Genomic DNA, 15,351 nt, shown 5'->3' on the forward strand with positions numbered 1-15,351 from the left:
GCCTTACTGAAGCTCTTAGTATTTTGTACATTTCATTATTAGATTTGTATTCTGCCTTTTCTCCAATAGTGCAGTAACTTATATCTAGCATTACCATCTTCAATCTTTCCCCAGAAGAAAAGATCTGTGTTATTAAAATGTAGTGACTGGGCCATTATCATTCAGTAAGCTTTCAAAGATTGAATTTCAGACTTTCAAGTCCTGACCAATACCTTAAGCCAGGGATGTCCAAACTTGTGAACTTTAAGACTTCTGGGAGTTGATGTCCACAAGTCTTAAAGTTCCCAAGTTTGGACACTCCTGCCTTAAGCACTGCAATGCATTAGTTAAGCACTAACCTGACAGAACTGGGGGTTCTTGTGAAGCCCTATTAACCTTAGTTTGGCTGCCAGAAAAGGTGAGGCCAGATTGTGGTACTTGCACCCCCCTCTTCCATCTAATTTTAGATCAGAAGTAGGTAATTTGTGGGGATTATCTTAAAGTTGTAAATGGCACGTTAGTGATGCATTCAGATCACCAAAATGTGATCAGATTCCCTATGTTTCTTATGAACTGGGATGCTTTAAAAGATAAAACAAAGAGTTAATCTTAGTGGAATTTAATTCATCTTCTTTAGTCTTTTAGGGGGAAAATATTTTTAAAATTGCCTATAAGTGGTACAATCTCTGAATGTTCAGGGATCATAACAACACACCTTATTGATTTTATGCAGCCTAATGGATTTTAAGTTCTCAATCCCAGTTTAGATAATTAGTTATGGAGGCTCCTTAAATTAACCGAAGTTGTATCTTAAATGCCGGTGGTTCTTTTTATTTTTACCTATTTTATTCTAATATAAAATATTAGATCAGTGATGTGATTCAACTGGTCTGACAACCAGTTCACTGAGCATGCGCTTTGAAACTATTATTTCTAATTAAATAATAGAAATTACATTGCTTTGCCCAATCTGCTTGGATTGTATGGGTTTGCTCCTTTTTAGTTCTTGTCATCTTGTGCAGTTCTTGTCATCTATGCCTTTTTAATTCTTTTGTTTGTGTCTCTTATTATGGTTTTAAAATATTTTTTTCCTTCTGAAATGCCCACATTTGTTGGGCATCAGAGAGCATAATCATATTAATTACTGTTGTCATCAAGATCTGAGATAGAATTATATGTCATTTTTGAATGAAAATGTATTTTAGATTAGAAATTAATTGAAATAATATTTCCAAATTATAAATAGCTTAATTAATTTTTTCCAAAAAATTGGTGACAGCAGTCATACATTTTGTTCTTAACTTGTGCTTGCAAGTGGCTACATCACTTGCAAAAATAAAACATTAGTCAGTACTGGTACTATTATGTGACAATTTAATACCTCCAACACAAAACCTCTGACAGGATTTTAGAGATTAAAATGGCTGTACCTAGCACTTTGGCTCCAGTTCTGGGAGGAACAACAGGTCCTTTTTCCAGGTATTTTGGGTCAGTCCTCCTGTAGAGCTTGAGAAGTGAACAACTTTTGACTCAAACTGCTGATTTATCATAAAGAATCATGCTAGTCTTGTTCAGCATTTATTTCTTTTGTTTTATTTAGCCACTTTGCTTGCGTGTCACACATTCCCAAAGGCATGTAATTGTGTTGAGCTTTGTTTACAGGCAATTACTGTCTTTTCCTGAAAAGTGTGAGAGTCAAGTAGGGCTTACTTCCTTCTAGCCAGACTACAATTGAGGCAAGGTATTGCCCAACCAAAGTCCAGCAGTCAACTGAGGTAACAAGAAAGAGAAGAGGAAGTCAGGGAACTATTGAATCTGGATGCAAACAGTCTATATTAGGGTATAAGGCCATGATGGCGAACCTATGGCACACTTACCACAGGTGGCATTCTTAGCCATATCTGATGGCATGCAAAATGTCATCTCCAGAGTGCATACACACACAGCCAGCTGATTTTTGGCCATCCAGAGGACCAGAGGAGATCATTTTTCACCCTGCCCAGGGTTCAGGAAAGCCTCCGGAACCTGGGGAGGGCAAAAATGGCTCCAGAGACTTTCCTGAAGCCTGGGGAGGATGAAAACTTCCTTCCATTGGGGGGGGGGTTTCCATGCATGTATCGATGCATTGCATTGTGGGTGTGGGCGGACGTACACAATTCTGGCACGTCTTTACAAAAAGGTTCGCCATCACTGATACAAGGCAAGAGTTCCAGCAGCTTATCACAAAAGCGTTCAAGCACTGGGTCCTTTACCAATGGCAAGAAGGAATCATTTCTGAGGCTTCCCTGATGTCACCTCATTCTTTGATTATGACATCTCTTCAGTGACATCTCCAATTGCTCTTTTCTTGCTGAGTAGAACATATGAAGTAGCAGTGCTACTGTCTGCCTGTTGATTCTGCAATCCATTCCTATCTGAATTAAACTAAGATTAAATGGCCTTTTCAGTGCTGTCTTTCTAAATTTGCCAGCATGATTGATGATTGATTCCATTCCTGTCCAGCATATCAGAATATTTCTATTTTAGCAAGTATTTTAACTAAATAGCAACCTAATACTAATTACAACCTAATACCTAATACCCAAACTGCTCCATGGAACCCATGGTGTTGCAATAAATTGACAGGAGCACTGTAGGAATTTTTTTCCTACTAATGAATGTAACTCTTATTAACTTAGTAAATTTACTGGGGCACATACAATTTTAGAACTAATAGGTGCACCACAACCTGAGAATATCTGGAAATCTCTGATTTAGTAATTATTTTTTAAACTTTCCTGGTTAATGTTTCATTGAATTACTATGTAGTGTAGTAAATACTTTTAAGTTTATTTTATGTATTTGCAGATACAATAGATAGAAAGTTGAGAGAAAGAATGGTACATAATGAATAAAAGTCTAAGTGATCAAAGTCCTGCAAATTTTGTGGGTGAATATAAATATGGGAAAGTCTATTTTTACTTTCCTATGTTGTTATGCCAGTGCATTTCCTAACTACACTTTGTCTCAGTTCATTTCCTGATTTAATTTGAACTTTTGGTTCTTATTCATAGAGCCTTTAATATCTTGGAAGTAGCTTTCCTAAACAAATAGTGTGCTCAAGATGTTCCTGCTAGTGAAATGAAATTGAGTGGTTACTAAAGAGAGGACCATCTTCATGGTAACATCTCAGTTATGAAACAAGATATCCGGAGAGACTCATTGGATTCAACCCAGTCTCTTAAGCAACATTCGGAACTGAGAATATTTATTTAGAGAGACTTATTATTTGTTTTATGCTATCACAGTTAAAAGGAAAGTTTGGGGTACTGCTTTTTACTACTGCTATTTTTAATTGGGGGACATATATTGTGAATATTTTATGTTGGTTTCTTATAAGATTATTTGTTGCCAAGTGGACATATAAATGCATTATATCAAATCAAAGGTTTCTTTTTCCCCCCACCAAGGAGTGCGGATGTTAGATGGTGATGTTACAGACATGGTAGAAGCAAAATCATTGAGCCTCAATCCACAACATATACATATCTACAGCGCTAGCTGGGGTCCTGATGATGATGGAAAAACAGTTGATGGACCAGCTTCTTTAACACGCCAGGCCTTTGAGAATGGAGTCAGAACGGTATGTTATACACACATCTCTGCATAAATAATAATAACAATAACAACAACAACAACAATAATAATAATAATAATCATTGGCATTAAAAAGGTAATAGAAGCATATTGATATTAAAAATAAATCACTAATAAATGTATGGCAGTAAAGAAAGCTTCTAGGACAGGTTGTCAGGATTGAAATCCAGGATCCAAATAAGGATTCCCCAAAATTACAGACCAACTGAAAATAACAGCAGCAAAAATGCCATCTGCATCAACACAGAGATCCTGGAATCCACCAGCTCTTCTGAAGATCACTGCAACTTTCTTCTTTCCTCTTAATGTGAAAAGCATTTTTCAATTATGATTGGACATATGGGCATGTGCATGATTTTTTATTTTGTTTTTTATATATCTGTGTGTGTGTGTATGTATATATATATATGTATATATGTGTGTGTGTGTGTATACATACATACATACATACATACATACATACATACGTACGTACACATATATAAAATCATTTTTCAAGATTCATACATACAAACATACATACATACACATGTACATTTACAACAAATAGTCTAGACCAGGGTTATCAAACTCAGCTCCTGGGGGCCAGATCTGGAGTGCTTAGATATGGCTTGCCGGGTCACCCTAGAAACAGCAAAGGACCAACCCGAGGTGCCTCTGCCAGAGAAAACGGCGTTTGGAAGGACTGTGTCCAGTCCTCTCAGGCTCCATTTTCAGGTGTGAAGGCCTCCTGTCACCTTCTGCCAGTGAAAATGGAGCTTGGAGCGAGTGACATCAAGCGGGCCATGGCCACCCTAGCCACACCCACTCCAGCCCCCAAAGTAAAACACAACCCTGATGCAGATCTCAATGAAATTAAGTTTGACACTCCTGGTCTAGACAGACCAGGCCAGTTTGAATGTTACTTCAATAAAATTATGGTGAAAACAGATATGGTGATACCACTAGCATTCCATACTTCAATTATTGGGCCAGATAGATAAAGAACAATATACTTAATAGCAGTAGTAAAAAGAAGCATCCCAAACTCTTCGGTACTTGGGAGAAAACAACAAGTGAAAAAAATCTACTGACTATTGTTCAATGATAATATTGTGAGTATGGATAAGACCTGGAAACTCCTGAGTGAATCCAATAGTGTTTCTGATAAAAACTGTTTTAGCCATACCTTTAGAACTCTGGTAAATTAAGCTCAAACAAGAAATAATTCAATAATTTTGAACAGCAAGATATAAATGCCAGATCTGAGTCCATCCCTCCATTCACTCATATCCAATTTTCTAAGACTGCCTGCAGTTTTCTTGAAAAGATTTTTGGGAGGTGGTTTGCCATTGCCTTCTTCCTAGACTGAGAGAAAGGTCACCCAGCTGGCTTTCCATCTAAAATAGAACTAGAATTCATGGTTGCCCAATTTATACCCTGATGCTTTAACCATTATACCAGGTGGTCCTCCTATAATGACTGCCCTGTTTAGCCACTGTTTTTAGTTATGACAGTTAATGTGATAGAATTTCAGGTCTTTGCAACCAGCAGGAATTTACGACTTTGCGACCTCCTGCACTCACATGCACACTATTTGCATGCTTCAAAGCTGGCTTTGCACAAGCAGAAACAATGAAGAATCTATCAGTAAAATTGGAAGTTACCACGATGTGATGTCTCACTTAATGAACTTACAGCTTAGAGAAGTAGTTGGTCTCAATTTTTATTGTTAAGTGAACATCACATGTAGTTGTATTCTGTAAATAGCACTAGACTTCTGTTTAATTAAAGTTGCAAATGCCTATAATAATCCGGCAGGAAAAAAATAAGTTTTCAGTTATGTAAAGAGAAAACGTTATTACTTTTATAAATGATAAAGGTTCATGTAACATCTACTTATAATTATCGTAAATAAAGTGAAATCACAATTGTTCTCTGCAAGGTAATGAACTGGAGAGTATAATTTGTAGCACATTCCCCAGGAATGCAATAATATATAACTATTTATAGGGAAGTTTTGTTTTTAAGAATTGGCATAATTTTCACTTAATGAATTCTTGATAATTGCAATTGAGCCAGCACTTTATTTATCAAAAACTTTTGGCAATAGAATTTCAAGCTTCTATCAATTGTGCATCTAATTAAGGCCTGGTAAATTAAATTGAGCACTCGGCCAGCAGATTGTTCATAATTTGGGTGTGGTCCATTTCTATTACTTGGAAAAAGTTGTTAATTGTATCTTTACATTTTACTTGCCCAGAGACTTCATTTTAAAAAAAAATGACATCAAGTCTAATTAGTTGTTCACATTTGATGAAGTTATATCATAAATCTACATTAACTTTTTAACAGAAAATATCCCCAAAAAATGTTACTGTATTATACTGAGTTTGAAAAGTATGCAAGGAAGAAATGGAAAGTCACTAGCAAAAACAATCCTGATTTTTTTTCGTACACATGACACGCAATAAATCATATATATGTTGCCATGCGGTTGCTAAGAATGAACATCATTTTCATAATCAGTCAGTGTTGCTACTTTGGCAAATCCTGATCCAAATTAAAAGAATGTGAAACAGTTGTTTATTAAATAAATATTTCCAGAGTTATAGAAAAAGAAAATATTTTTTACAATACATTTTGTTTTCACATGTAAAACGGAGCTGCGCAATGCTTTGAATTCAGTTCTGAAAGGGTGTTTCCAATTATACAGGTATTCCTCGACTTTCAACCACAATTGAGTTGTTAAGTTGTTTTTGCCATATATTACAATTTTCTTGCCATGATTCTTAAGTGAATCACTACAGTTGTTAAATTAGAAATATAGTTGTTAAGTGAATCTGGTTTCCTCATTGACTTTGCTTGTCAGAAGATTGCAAAATGATGATTACATGATTCCAGGACATTGCAACCATCATAAATATGAGCCAGTTGTCAAGCATCTGAATTTTGATCGCCTGGCCATGGAGAATGCTGCATTGGTTTTAAGTGTGAAAAATTGTTATAAAATGGTGCTGTTGTAACTTTGAATGGTCACTAAACTGTAAATCAAAAGGTATTAACTTAAATCATCATGTGGGTTTTCTGAGGCATGTGGTGACCTCTGGCAATCTGGCATTGTTGGAAATTTGTCACTGAGCTAAATTGTTTTTTATTCATCCAGGCATTATACATTATTTAATTTTTACTAGAGAAAGGAGCAAACTTGTATATCTAAAGATGTAGAAATGAATTAGAACAAAAGGAACCAAATGTAGGAGGTAGATTGCATTGAAATATCTTAATGATTAGTTCAAATATATTATGAAAATATTCCTAATAACTGTGGGTGTTTGTTTCATTTGCCATTCTTTTTGCAAGATAATTTTATGTTAGGAGTTTTCGGATAAACAGTGCCTAGTGCTATCATCTAAATGCATTGTTTATGCAGATATTGCCATTTCCTCTGTAATGGATTTTTTGTGGAAAGAGAAAAAGAAATAAGCAGTTTGAAACATGTACACGATGTTCGGAAATCCTGTAAAATTCTGTAAAATCCTATGCATGATAATTTAATAGTAAAAGATTTATTGAAAAATACCCTGTTTTTTTTACATTTAGCCAAATCAAATATACTGTATAAAATAAAATCCATCAGATTCTGGGAATCTAAAACAGTTCTGAAGTACTTCAGTGAGTTTTCAAAATCAGGTTGAACAGAGGATCTCATAGGGAAAATGTTAGGTATGCATCATTGTGAAATATTGCACATATTTCTCATGGCAAATCCTTTTCAGTAATATAAAGAAGGGAGGATAAATTCAATAAGCGAAATTAGATATTTGATTATTTTTCCTGATTGGCACATTCACTACCTTTTTGTACCCAGTGTATCCTTCTGTTTAGTGATCTGGATAAAAGCCAAAAAGTTTGCTGGGCATTAATGATCAAGTGTTGTGCAGTTGAACCTGTTGTGAGAACCCTGATTAATGCCTCCCTTTTCATCCATGCAGTCTTTTTCATCTATCTTGCTTCACCAATTTTGGCATTGATAGTGTTGACAGTAATTGAAAGCTCTCTTAGCATTGCCAAACAGGATAATCCTCAGTTAATGACCATTCAGTGACTGTTCAAAGTTATGGTAGTGCTGAATGAATAGTACTTACATACAGTCCTTGAACTTACAGCTGTTATTATGCATCCCTGCAATAACATATTCAACATTTAGGTGCCTGGCTGCCTGCCCAAATATATGATTGCAGGATTGCTTCAACTGCCCCCATTCACTGTTTCCCTCTTCCCCATCTCTACCATTTTGGCTCATGACACTATGCCACCCTTTCAGGGATGGGTTCCAACTGCTGCTACTGCCGGTTCACTCAGGGACACGCTTTGCACATGTGCATGCCTGATATGTGCTACGCACGCATGCGCAGAAGCAAAAAACAAGATGGCGGCACCACAGGCACCACTGAGAGAACCGATTCAGGGGCATGGAAGGTCGAGTTACTACCTACTCAGCCAAACCGGTAGGAACTCACCTCTGAACTCTTTATTTTGCCATCCCTGTCCCAGCATTCTGCTGCCCATTGCTGGTTTTCATCTTCTTCTTTGGCTCCACTGTCAATAAAGCATATTTGGCCTGGCCTTTCTTCCTGTGATTATACACGGCCTTCTTCCCAAGGTTGCATGGGTCTTTCCTGCGGCCTCACAAGATTTTGGAATGGATTCCTGAGGCCTTGTGAAAATGCTGCTGGACATGTGAGGCCTTTTTCCCAAGATCTCATGTAGCCACATGTGGTCTTCTAAAACCTTGTGAGGCCTCAGGAAGGCTGGACATTTTCCAAGGCTTTGTTGGGAAAGAGGTTGTGTGTAGTTGAATCCCCAGCTGAACGGGAGGAGGCTAAGCCAGAGAGAAAAAACAATCCAACTTAGACTTCATTCTGGGGAGGAAACATCTGAGACCAAACCTTTCAGTCTATATAAGCCATTTCCCAAGAGGAAGCAGACAATCTGGAAAAAATTCTTGTAATATTGGTAATCAACAGTAAAATATCTGCTTGGGCCTATCTATCAGTTGCTTGCTCCTGATGTGTGTGACCTCAGAAGGAAGGGCCAGGACAATATAGGGCAGGAGTAGCGGGAATGGTGCACCACATGGTGGAAGGGGCTGTGAAGTGAAGATGGCAGAAGCAGCTGGGTCTTCATGCATAGTGCTGGGTTGGAACAGGTTTTTGTCCTAGTGCTGGGCTGTGGTGGTGGTAGCTGCTGCTTCCTTCTGTGGCACGGGTTAGCTGGCTACAACCCAGGGCTTGAGGTGGCTTTTCTCTGGCTGGGTTAGGATTTAGGTTAGGATTCAGGTGAGCAGGATAGACATTGCCAATCATTTTATCATTTTCAGGATTTCAAAATATATTTATGGTGGTAGAAACGTTTAGAATATGTCTCCTTGAAGGATGGAGATTAGACAACTAAAATAACTTGAAAAGTAAAAATGCTATACATGCACTGACTTTTGCTTTAGCCAGCAGTCTTCATTGTTTTGCTTTGTTTTTGCTATACTTACAAATTAAATACTAATTATAGTTTAGGGAATAGCTTGAAGCTATTTTGTCTGTTCCAAATGATGCAATCAGTTATGATTATTTATTATTCATTTGAAAATCCAGACAAGAAATGGCTTATATAATTTGAATAGTTTTTAAATGTTAAGCTTTTTTTACTCTGAAGCTTGTTTAAAAAATATAAATAAAATTGCATCTTAAATATAAGAATTCCTGCAGTCCCTTTGAAACTTGATCTACGAAGTTCCAAAGCCTACCCCCCACCCAACTACAAATATCTGGAGGCAAATAACACTGAGGTCAGGTTTAAAAAACAATTATGCTGTGCAAGTAATAGAGACTAAGTTTAGAGAGGACTAATAGTCTGAGTTTTATATGACTTATGAGGTATCTAATTCAGAATCCCTAGAAGATTCATTCCAGCTGTTCCAAACATTAATAGTTAGAAACAAATTGTTGTTGAGAGATGAAAAAGAAAAGAAAAATAGACTATATTGGTAAACTGATTCCCAAGAATTTTGTACAGAAGTGAAACAATAGAAAAGATCTGTTCTCTCTCATATTGTCTCTCTCTCTCTTCTAAAAAGTTAGACCAAACACAGAGTTAAAAAAATTATTAATAAATGAAAAAAAATCTAATGTCTAAGGCTTATAATATATGCTTAAGACTGATCCCGCGAACAGTTGTAGCCGATTGAGAGATTAGTTTGAAACAGTTATACAAAGCTTTATATATTAATGACAGAAAATTACAGACTATTTTCTTCAAAAATATTTGCTTTCTCGTCAGATTAATATATCTAATTATTATATTTCTTACTATAAAATAGTAATTTTAGAACACTGCAAAAACTTATGATTTAACAATCATAAATGTTACTTTAGCTGCATGTCCAATAATACAATTATTTATTCTTCTGTACAAATGCCATGAGTTTCAATAAATTGCAAAATTTTGTTGTATAATGTGTAATCTAAGCTCCAACAAGGTGTTGGAGTATTGTTAGTATTGAAGTTTAAACATTTTAAAGCCAAAATGTGGGTCTCATATTTCTTATCAATTAACAGATCAAATTGATATATGAATAATTGGTATTTATAAAAACTGTTGACTTTTTGGACTCAGAATCCCATCTAATAACTTAACTAACTTAGAGATGAAAATGTTGCTGGTACAAACCAAGATGTCAATACTGCCTTTTGGTAGCAACCGACAACTGTTATTTATCTTTTAACAAAAAAAATGATAAAAGCTCTTCATTATCATCCACTAATTTAATGATATAAAAGATCCCAACATCCATTCAGATATACACAAAATCAATTTTTACTCCATTTTAAGATCTGGATTATATCAGTGTCCCTTTCGTATCAAGGTATATTTTCCAAAATATATTGCCACAGTGGTAGGTTTCAAAAATTTTTAGAACCTCTTCTGTAGATGTACCCTGCTTTGTGGGAGTGGCTTGCCAGCCATGTGACTGGGTGGGAGTGGCTTGCCAGCCATGTGACCAAGTGGGAGTGGCTTGGCAGACATGTGACTGGGTGGGCGTGGACAACTTTAAAATGTGGTGAAACTCACTTAAAAACGCTCTTGCTTAGCAACCAAAATGTTGGCTCAGAAACTCTGGCATTTGAAACATACAAGTCTTAAAACTGTCAAGTTACAAGACCCTTGCACCCCTAACCCTTTAGAAAAAAACCCAGGGGTGTTCAAACTTGACAGCTTTAAGACTTGTGGACTTCAACTCCCAGAATTCCTCCTTCAGTCACGTTGGCTCAGGAACTCTGGCATTGAAGTGTACAAGTCTTAAAGCTGTCAAGTTACAAGAACCTTGCACCCCTAACCCTTTAGAAAAAAAGGATAAGGGATATTAAAACTTTGCAGCTTTAAGACTTTAAGGTTTAGATAGGACTCTTAGAGGTGGCGGAGCGATTGGTGAGCCAGCCAATCAGTGAGCAGCGGGTGGGGCAAGTGTGGTGCGGACAGGCGGGGGGAGGGAGCTGGAACCTGTTCTAAATGGCATGGTAGATTTGTGGAACCTCTTCTATAGAAGAGGTAAGAACTGGCAGGAACGCACGCCTGATACATACATACATACATACATACATACATACATACATACATACATACATGCCAATTGCGTCTTTTTCAATAGTATCTTTGGATTTGAAGATTCCTGCCGAAATTTACAAAACCAATATATATTGAGTAAACAAAATATTTTTGGAAAGGTATGTACAAATTTCACACAATATATAGCGTACCTTGGAAATGTGATTATCTGTGTCCTGAACACCCATGTTTTTCCTCAGGCTGGGCACCCAGATCATTTTCTAGACAATGCTACACAATATGGACCAGACATATTCTCCCTACAGAATATTATCCTAAAGTCAATAAAACACGTTACTGCATTTTGTAACAGCTGCTGTTTCTGAGTCATCTTCAAGGGGAGCTTCATGCAAAATAAAGCCATGTAAAAGAGAGATGAAGTGAGTCTTCAGTGCTTGCTTCCTGATTTGGGAAAGGATTTGGTATAATAGGCAGCCTGGCAAAAATGATATCGGCATATTGGTGATGTCTAATATCCAATCAATGGATGATTATCCACCATATTTTAATTAAAATGGGGGGGGCTGAGTACTAGAGCATCCACACTGATGTGTACAAAACAAGTATTGATCTTCCACTGCTTTTACTGCCACATTATAGGTCTGAACATGGGATTGTACTGAACTCTGGGTATTGCCATCACCTATCAACACTGCTCCAGATACTTTATATTGCACTTCATGTCCTGGAGCTTCTTATTAAATTAAGGAGTACTCTAGATTGATACCAGAAGAAAGTCTATCAGGATAGAATACTCTTTTTACAATATTAAATAAGAAAAATAAATTTAATGTATTAAATAAATAAATAAATAAATAAATATAATAATAATGTCCTTTAGTCCTTTAATTTATTAATTTATTCACTGGTAATTTCATAACCTTTTTGGGATAGCAAGTATATTCATTCTCTGATGCTATCAGAATAGAATATTATTTTTACAAGATTAAATAAGAAAAATAAATTTCTTTTTGGGATAACAAGTATTAACAACAAGTACTTAAAATGGAAGAGTACTATAATCTCTATTTGCTATTTTATAGGATGAATTTAAATTACAAATAAAACATTTTATTCAAATAAAATTTAAAAAAAGGGCTATTACAACTTATTATCTACTTCTAATTTCAATATATTTTAATTTATTTCAAATAGGGCAGAAACAACTTGGGCTCCATTTATGTGTGGGCATCTGGAAATGGTGGAAGAAGTAAGGATCATTGCTCGTGTGATGGCTACACCAATAGCATCTATACCATCTCCATCAGTAGCACAGCTGAAAGTGGAAGGAAACCTTGGTATCTAGAAGAATGTGCATCAACATTAGCTACAACCTACAGCAGCGGAGAATCCTATGACAGGAAAATAGTATGTGGTCTTTTCACCATGATTGAAGTTCAATTGAAAATAAAATTGACAACTTATTTTTGTAAATATATTCTAGGTTTTATTTATCCTAAAGTTACTTGACATTTTTTTTGTATATTTTAAAGGATTTGCTCCTTTAAAAACCATCTTTTTCATCCTCAACCAAAAACTGATTTGCACAAGAAACAAACACAGAAAATCTTCCAACTGAAGGGAGGGGAAAACACATTTGTTCTCTCTCTCAATCCTAGTTTTCCATCATGAATACAAATTTGTTTAATGTTTTCTCCTTTTCAGTCTCTTGCTGCTAATAAGGAGTTAAGATCGGCTATTTTTCAAAATATATCGTTTCTTCTAATAATCTGGGATATTAGCCATCTCTCCTGGAAACCTTGCTGTTTTCAGATGATTAATTTTAAAGACAAATTCTGAGGTAACTCTTCATTCCAGTAATTATTCTGTTATCATCTGCTTTCTCCTACTTATTCTTCTTTTGATAAATTTTATATATTTGAGTTTTTTTCTATAATTTCTTCAAAAAATGATAAAATAAGGAATAACTCATTCATTTTTCTAGCAAAAAAATATTCCCATGATGAAATTTACCATCTTGAATTCAAGAGTATTTTGGTAATATTGGTTTTAATTTATAATCTACTCTTGTACAAACCTTTAATTCCCATTAAAGTGATATAGTGTAAAACACATCAGTTCAAATATTTCTAGATAAGGTTTTCTTAAACATTCCATGCGGAAGCCATAAATAATTTGGCCTAGGGTCATTTTTGTGTTTCAAATTAATTAAATAAAATAAGACTAAAGACTCCAAGCACTTAAAATGTAATTAATGATTTCTAAAAATGCAAGGATTCCAAAGACAACTTTGAATGACCTTTAGTCACAGATTACAGCATGCTACATGCAAAATGTATAAAAAATATTTTGGCTTCTAGTACTAATAAAGGAGAATAGTTGTAGCTCAGGGTTGAAATAAGGTATACTTGGGGCTCTCTGATATTTTCTTCTTGAAGATGTTTCATTACCCAAACTAGATAATGTCATCAGTGCTAATCTAGTGTTCTAGACTAGCTTTGGCTTCTAGTGTTCAAGAAGGGGATAATACCCTATCAAGCTTTATTCAAATTTCTCTGATACAAGAGCAACAATAGCAAAAAACATGATTCTGCTTTATTTGTCTTTATCTCAAATAGTGCAGTTAGACTATTGGACTGAGTAGCACCATGCCTTTAAACCTGTCCAGTCACCCTATGCTATCTATTTGATAAATGAATTCAAAGTCATGCAAGCAACTGTTGGGGCAGTTTTATTTTAAAGGTTTCTTGAAATCTTGACAGCTTCAAATTGCTACTTAGTGATGGAGTGATAACAGCATCCAGTTTTAATCGTAATTCTGGGTTATCTGGCAGTTGTAATTTACAACTGCATCTGTCTATTATAAATCTACATGCATTTTCAGACAGCCACTTATCTGCCTCAAAGAAATAGCTTCTTCCAAAATGCCCCTTTTCAATTCAGGAACTCAGATTCTTTCAAGGAAGCCTATTAGTTATGAGAAGAATGTGGCTAGTCCCAGGCAATAACAGAATTGACGCCACTGTATAATTTCTCCAGATTATTTGTATAGAATTTGAGATCATACAATTTGTAATATAATGTAATTTGATGATCCTACCCAAATTTCTTGATCTTTGATTTTTTTTTTCTTCATATGCCACTTCATTTTGCTTCCTCCAATCTGAATCAGTAACAACAGAAACTTCATAGTTTCTGCTAATTGACTGATTTGGAGGGGAAAAAAGCAATTCAGTCATAATCTACAAAACCACATCACCTGGGATAGTCCCGTACCCCCCCCCAAAATGGAGGACACTGCTCAAAAGGGTCATATTTATTTTGAGATTTCATTTTACAAGAAAATTTTCATGTTTTGTTTTATACTTAGAACACTTGGATTTGCCACTTCAAGTTGAAAAAAAAATGGCAGAATAGTTTGCACATGCCTAATTATGAGGCCACCTGACTCCAGAATCCCTAATTATAAGTCCATTTGACTAAAGATGGCTAGAATGGTGAACCAAGTATAAAAACAGAATGATTAATCTGGAGGGAAAAGCCATAAAACAACTTTACCTGTAAATAATTCCAAATTTTCCATGCAAGGACTGGGGAAAGATCTTCAAGGCTCATGAAGGAAAACAGAGCAGAGAACACTTAAATATGAGGGAGGAGAGCAGGTATTGAATCAAACAAGGCAACTTCTGGGTTGTCATCATTTTAAAAAATATTAGGTGGTAATTGGAATAATATACAAAACAGATATATTTAATCAACCTTGATTTAAAGAAGAAAAATCAGTTCAGCCAGTTTACATCAAAACATTTTACATGGCTCGAGTAGAATTTCCATTCAATGCATTTTTGTTACCCTTTTCTGAGTTAAATGCCTCTTTAAATAATTGAAATAAATGGTGATGGGATTAATATGTGAATAATAATTCAGTGTCTATGGCCGTAATCCAGCCTATATCTAATTATGCCTAATCTTATTATGTTTATAACTCTATTAATGATGTTGTAATGAAGCCTTCAGCTAAAACTAACAATCTAACAAGAAATATAATTTGAATCCAGAGTTAATATAAATAAAATCTGTTGAGTCACTAAGAATGTCTTGCCCTCCTGCTTCTTCAACCCTCTATAGTCCAAA

At 35.5% G+C, this 15,351-nt stretch overlaps 1 protein-coding gene across 6 annotated transcripts in view; it reads left to right on the plus strand.

Moving 5' to 3' along the window:
- PCSK5 (proprotein convertase subtilisin/kexin type 5) overlaps nt 1–15,351 on the plus strand; it is a 160,442-nt gene that overhangs the window by 100,994 nt on the left and 44,097 nt on the right. For all 6 annotated transcript variants that reach the window (XM_032212755.1, XM_032212757.1, XM_032212754.1 and 3 more), the window contains exons 7-8: nt 3,429–3,601; nt 12,412–12,624. In XM_032212755.1, coding sequence (XP_032068646.1) covers nt 3,429–3,601; nt 12,412–12,624 — 386 coding nt within the window. The remainder of the gene's footprint in view (nt 1–3,428; nt 3,602–12,411; nt 12,625–15,351) is intronic.

This window comes from Thamnophis elegans, chromosome 3 (genome assembly GCF_009769535.1).
Source record: "Thamnophis elegans isolate rThaEle1 chromosome 3, rThaEle1.pri, whole genome shotgun sequence".
Taxonomy (NCBI): Eukaryota; Metazoa; Chordata; class Lepidosauria; order Squamata; family Colubridae; genus Thamnophis; species Thamnophis elegans.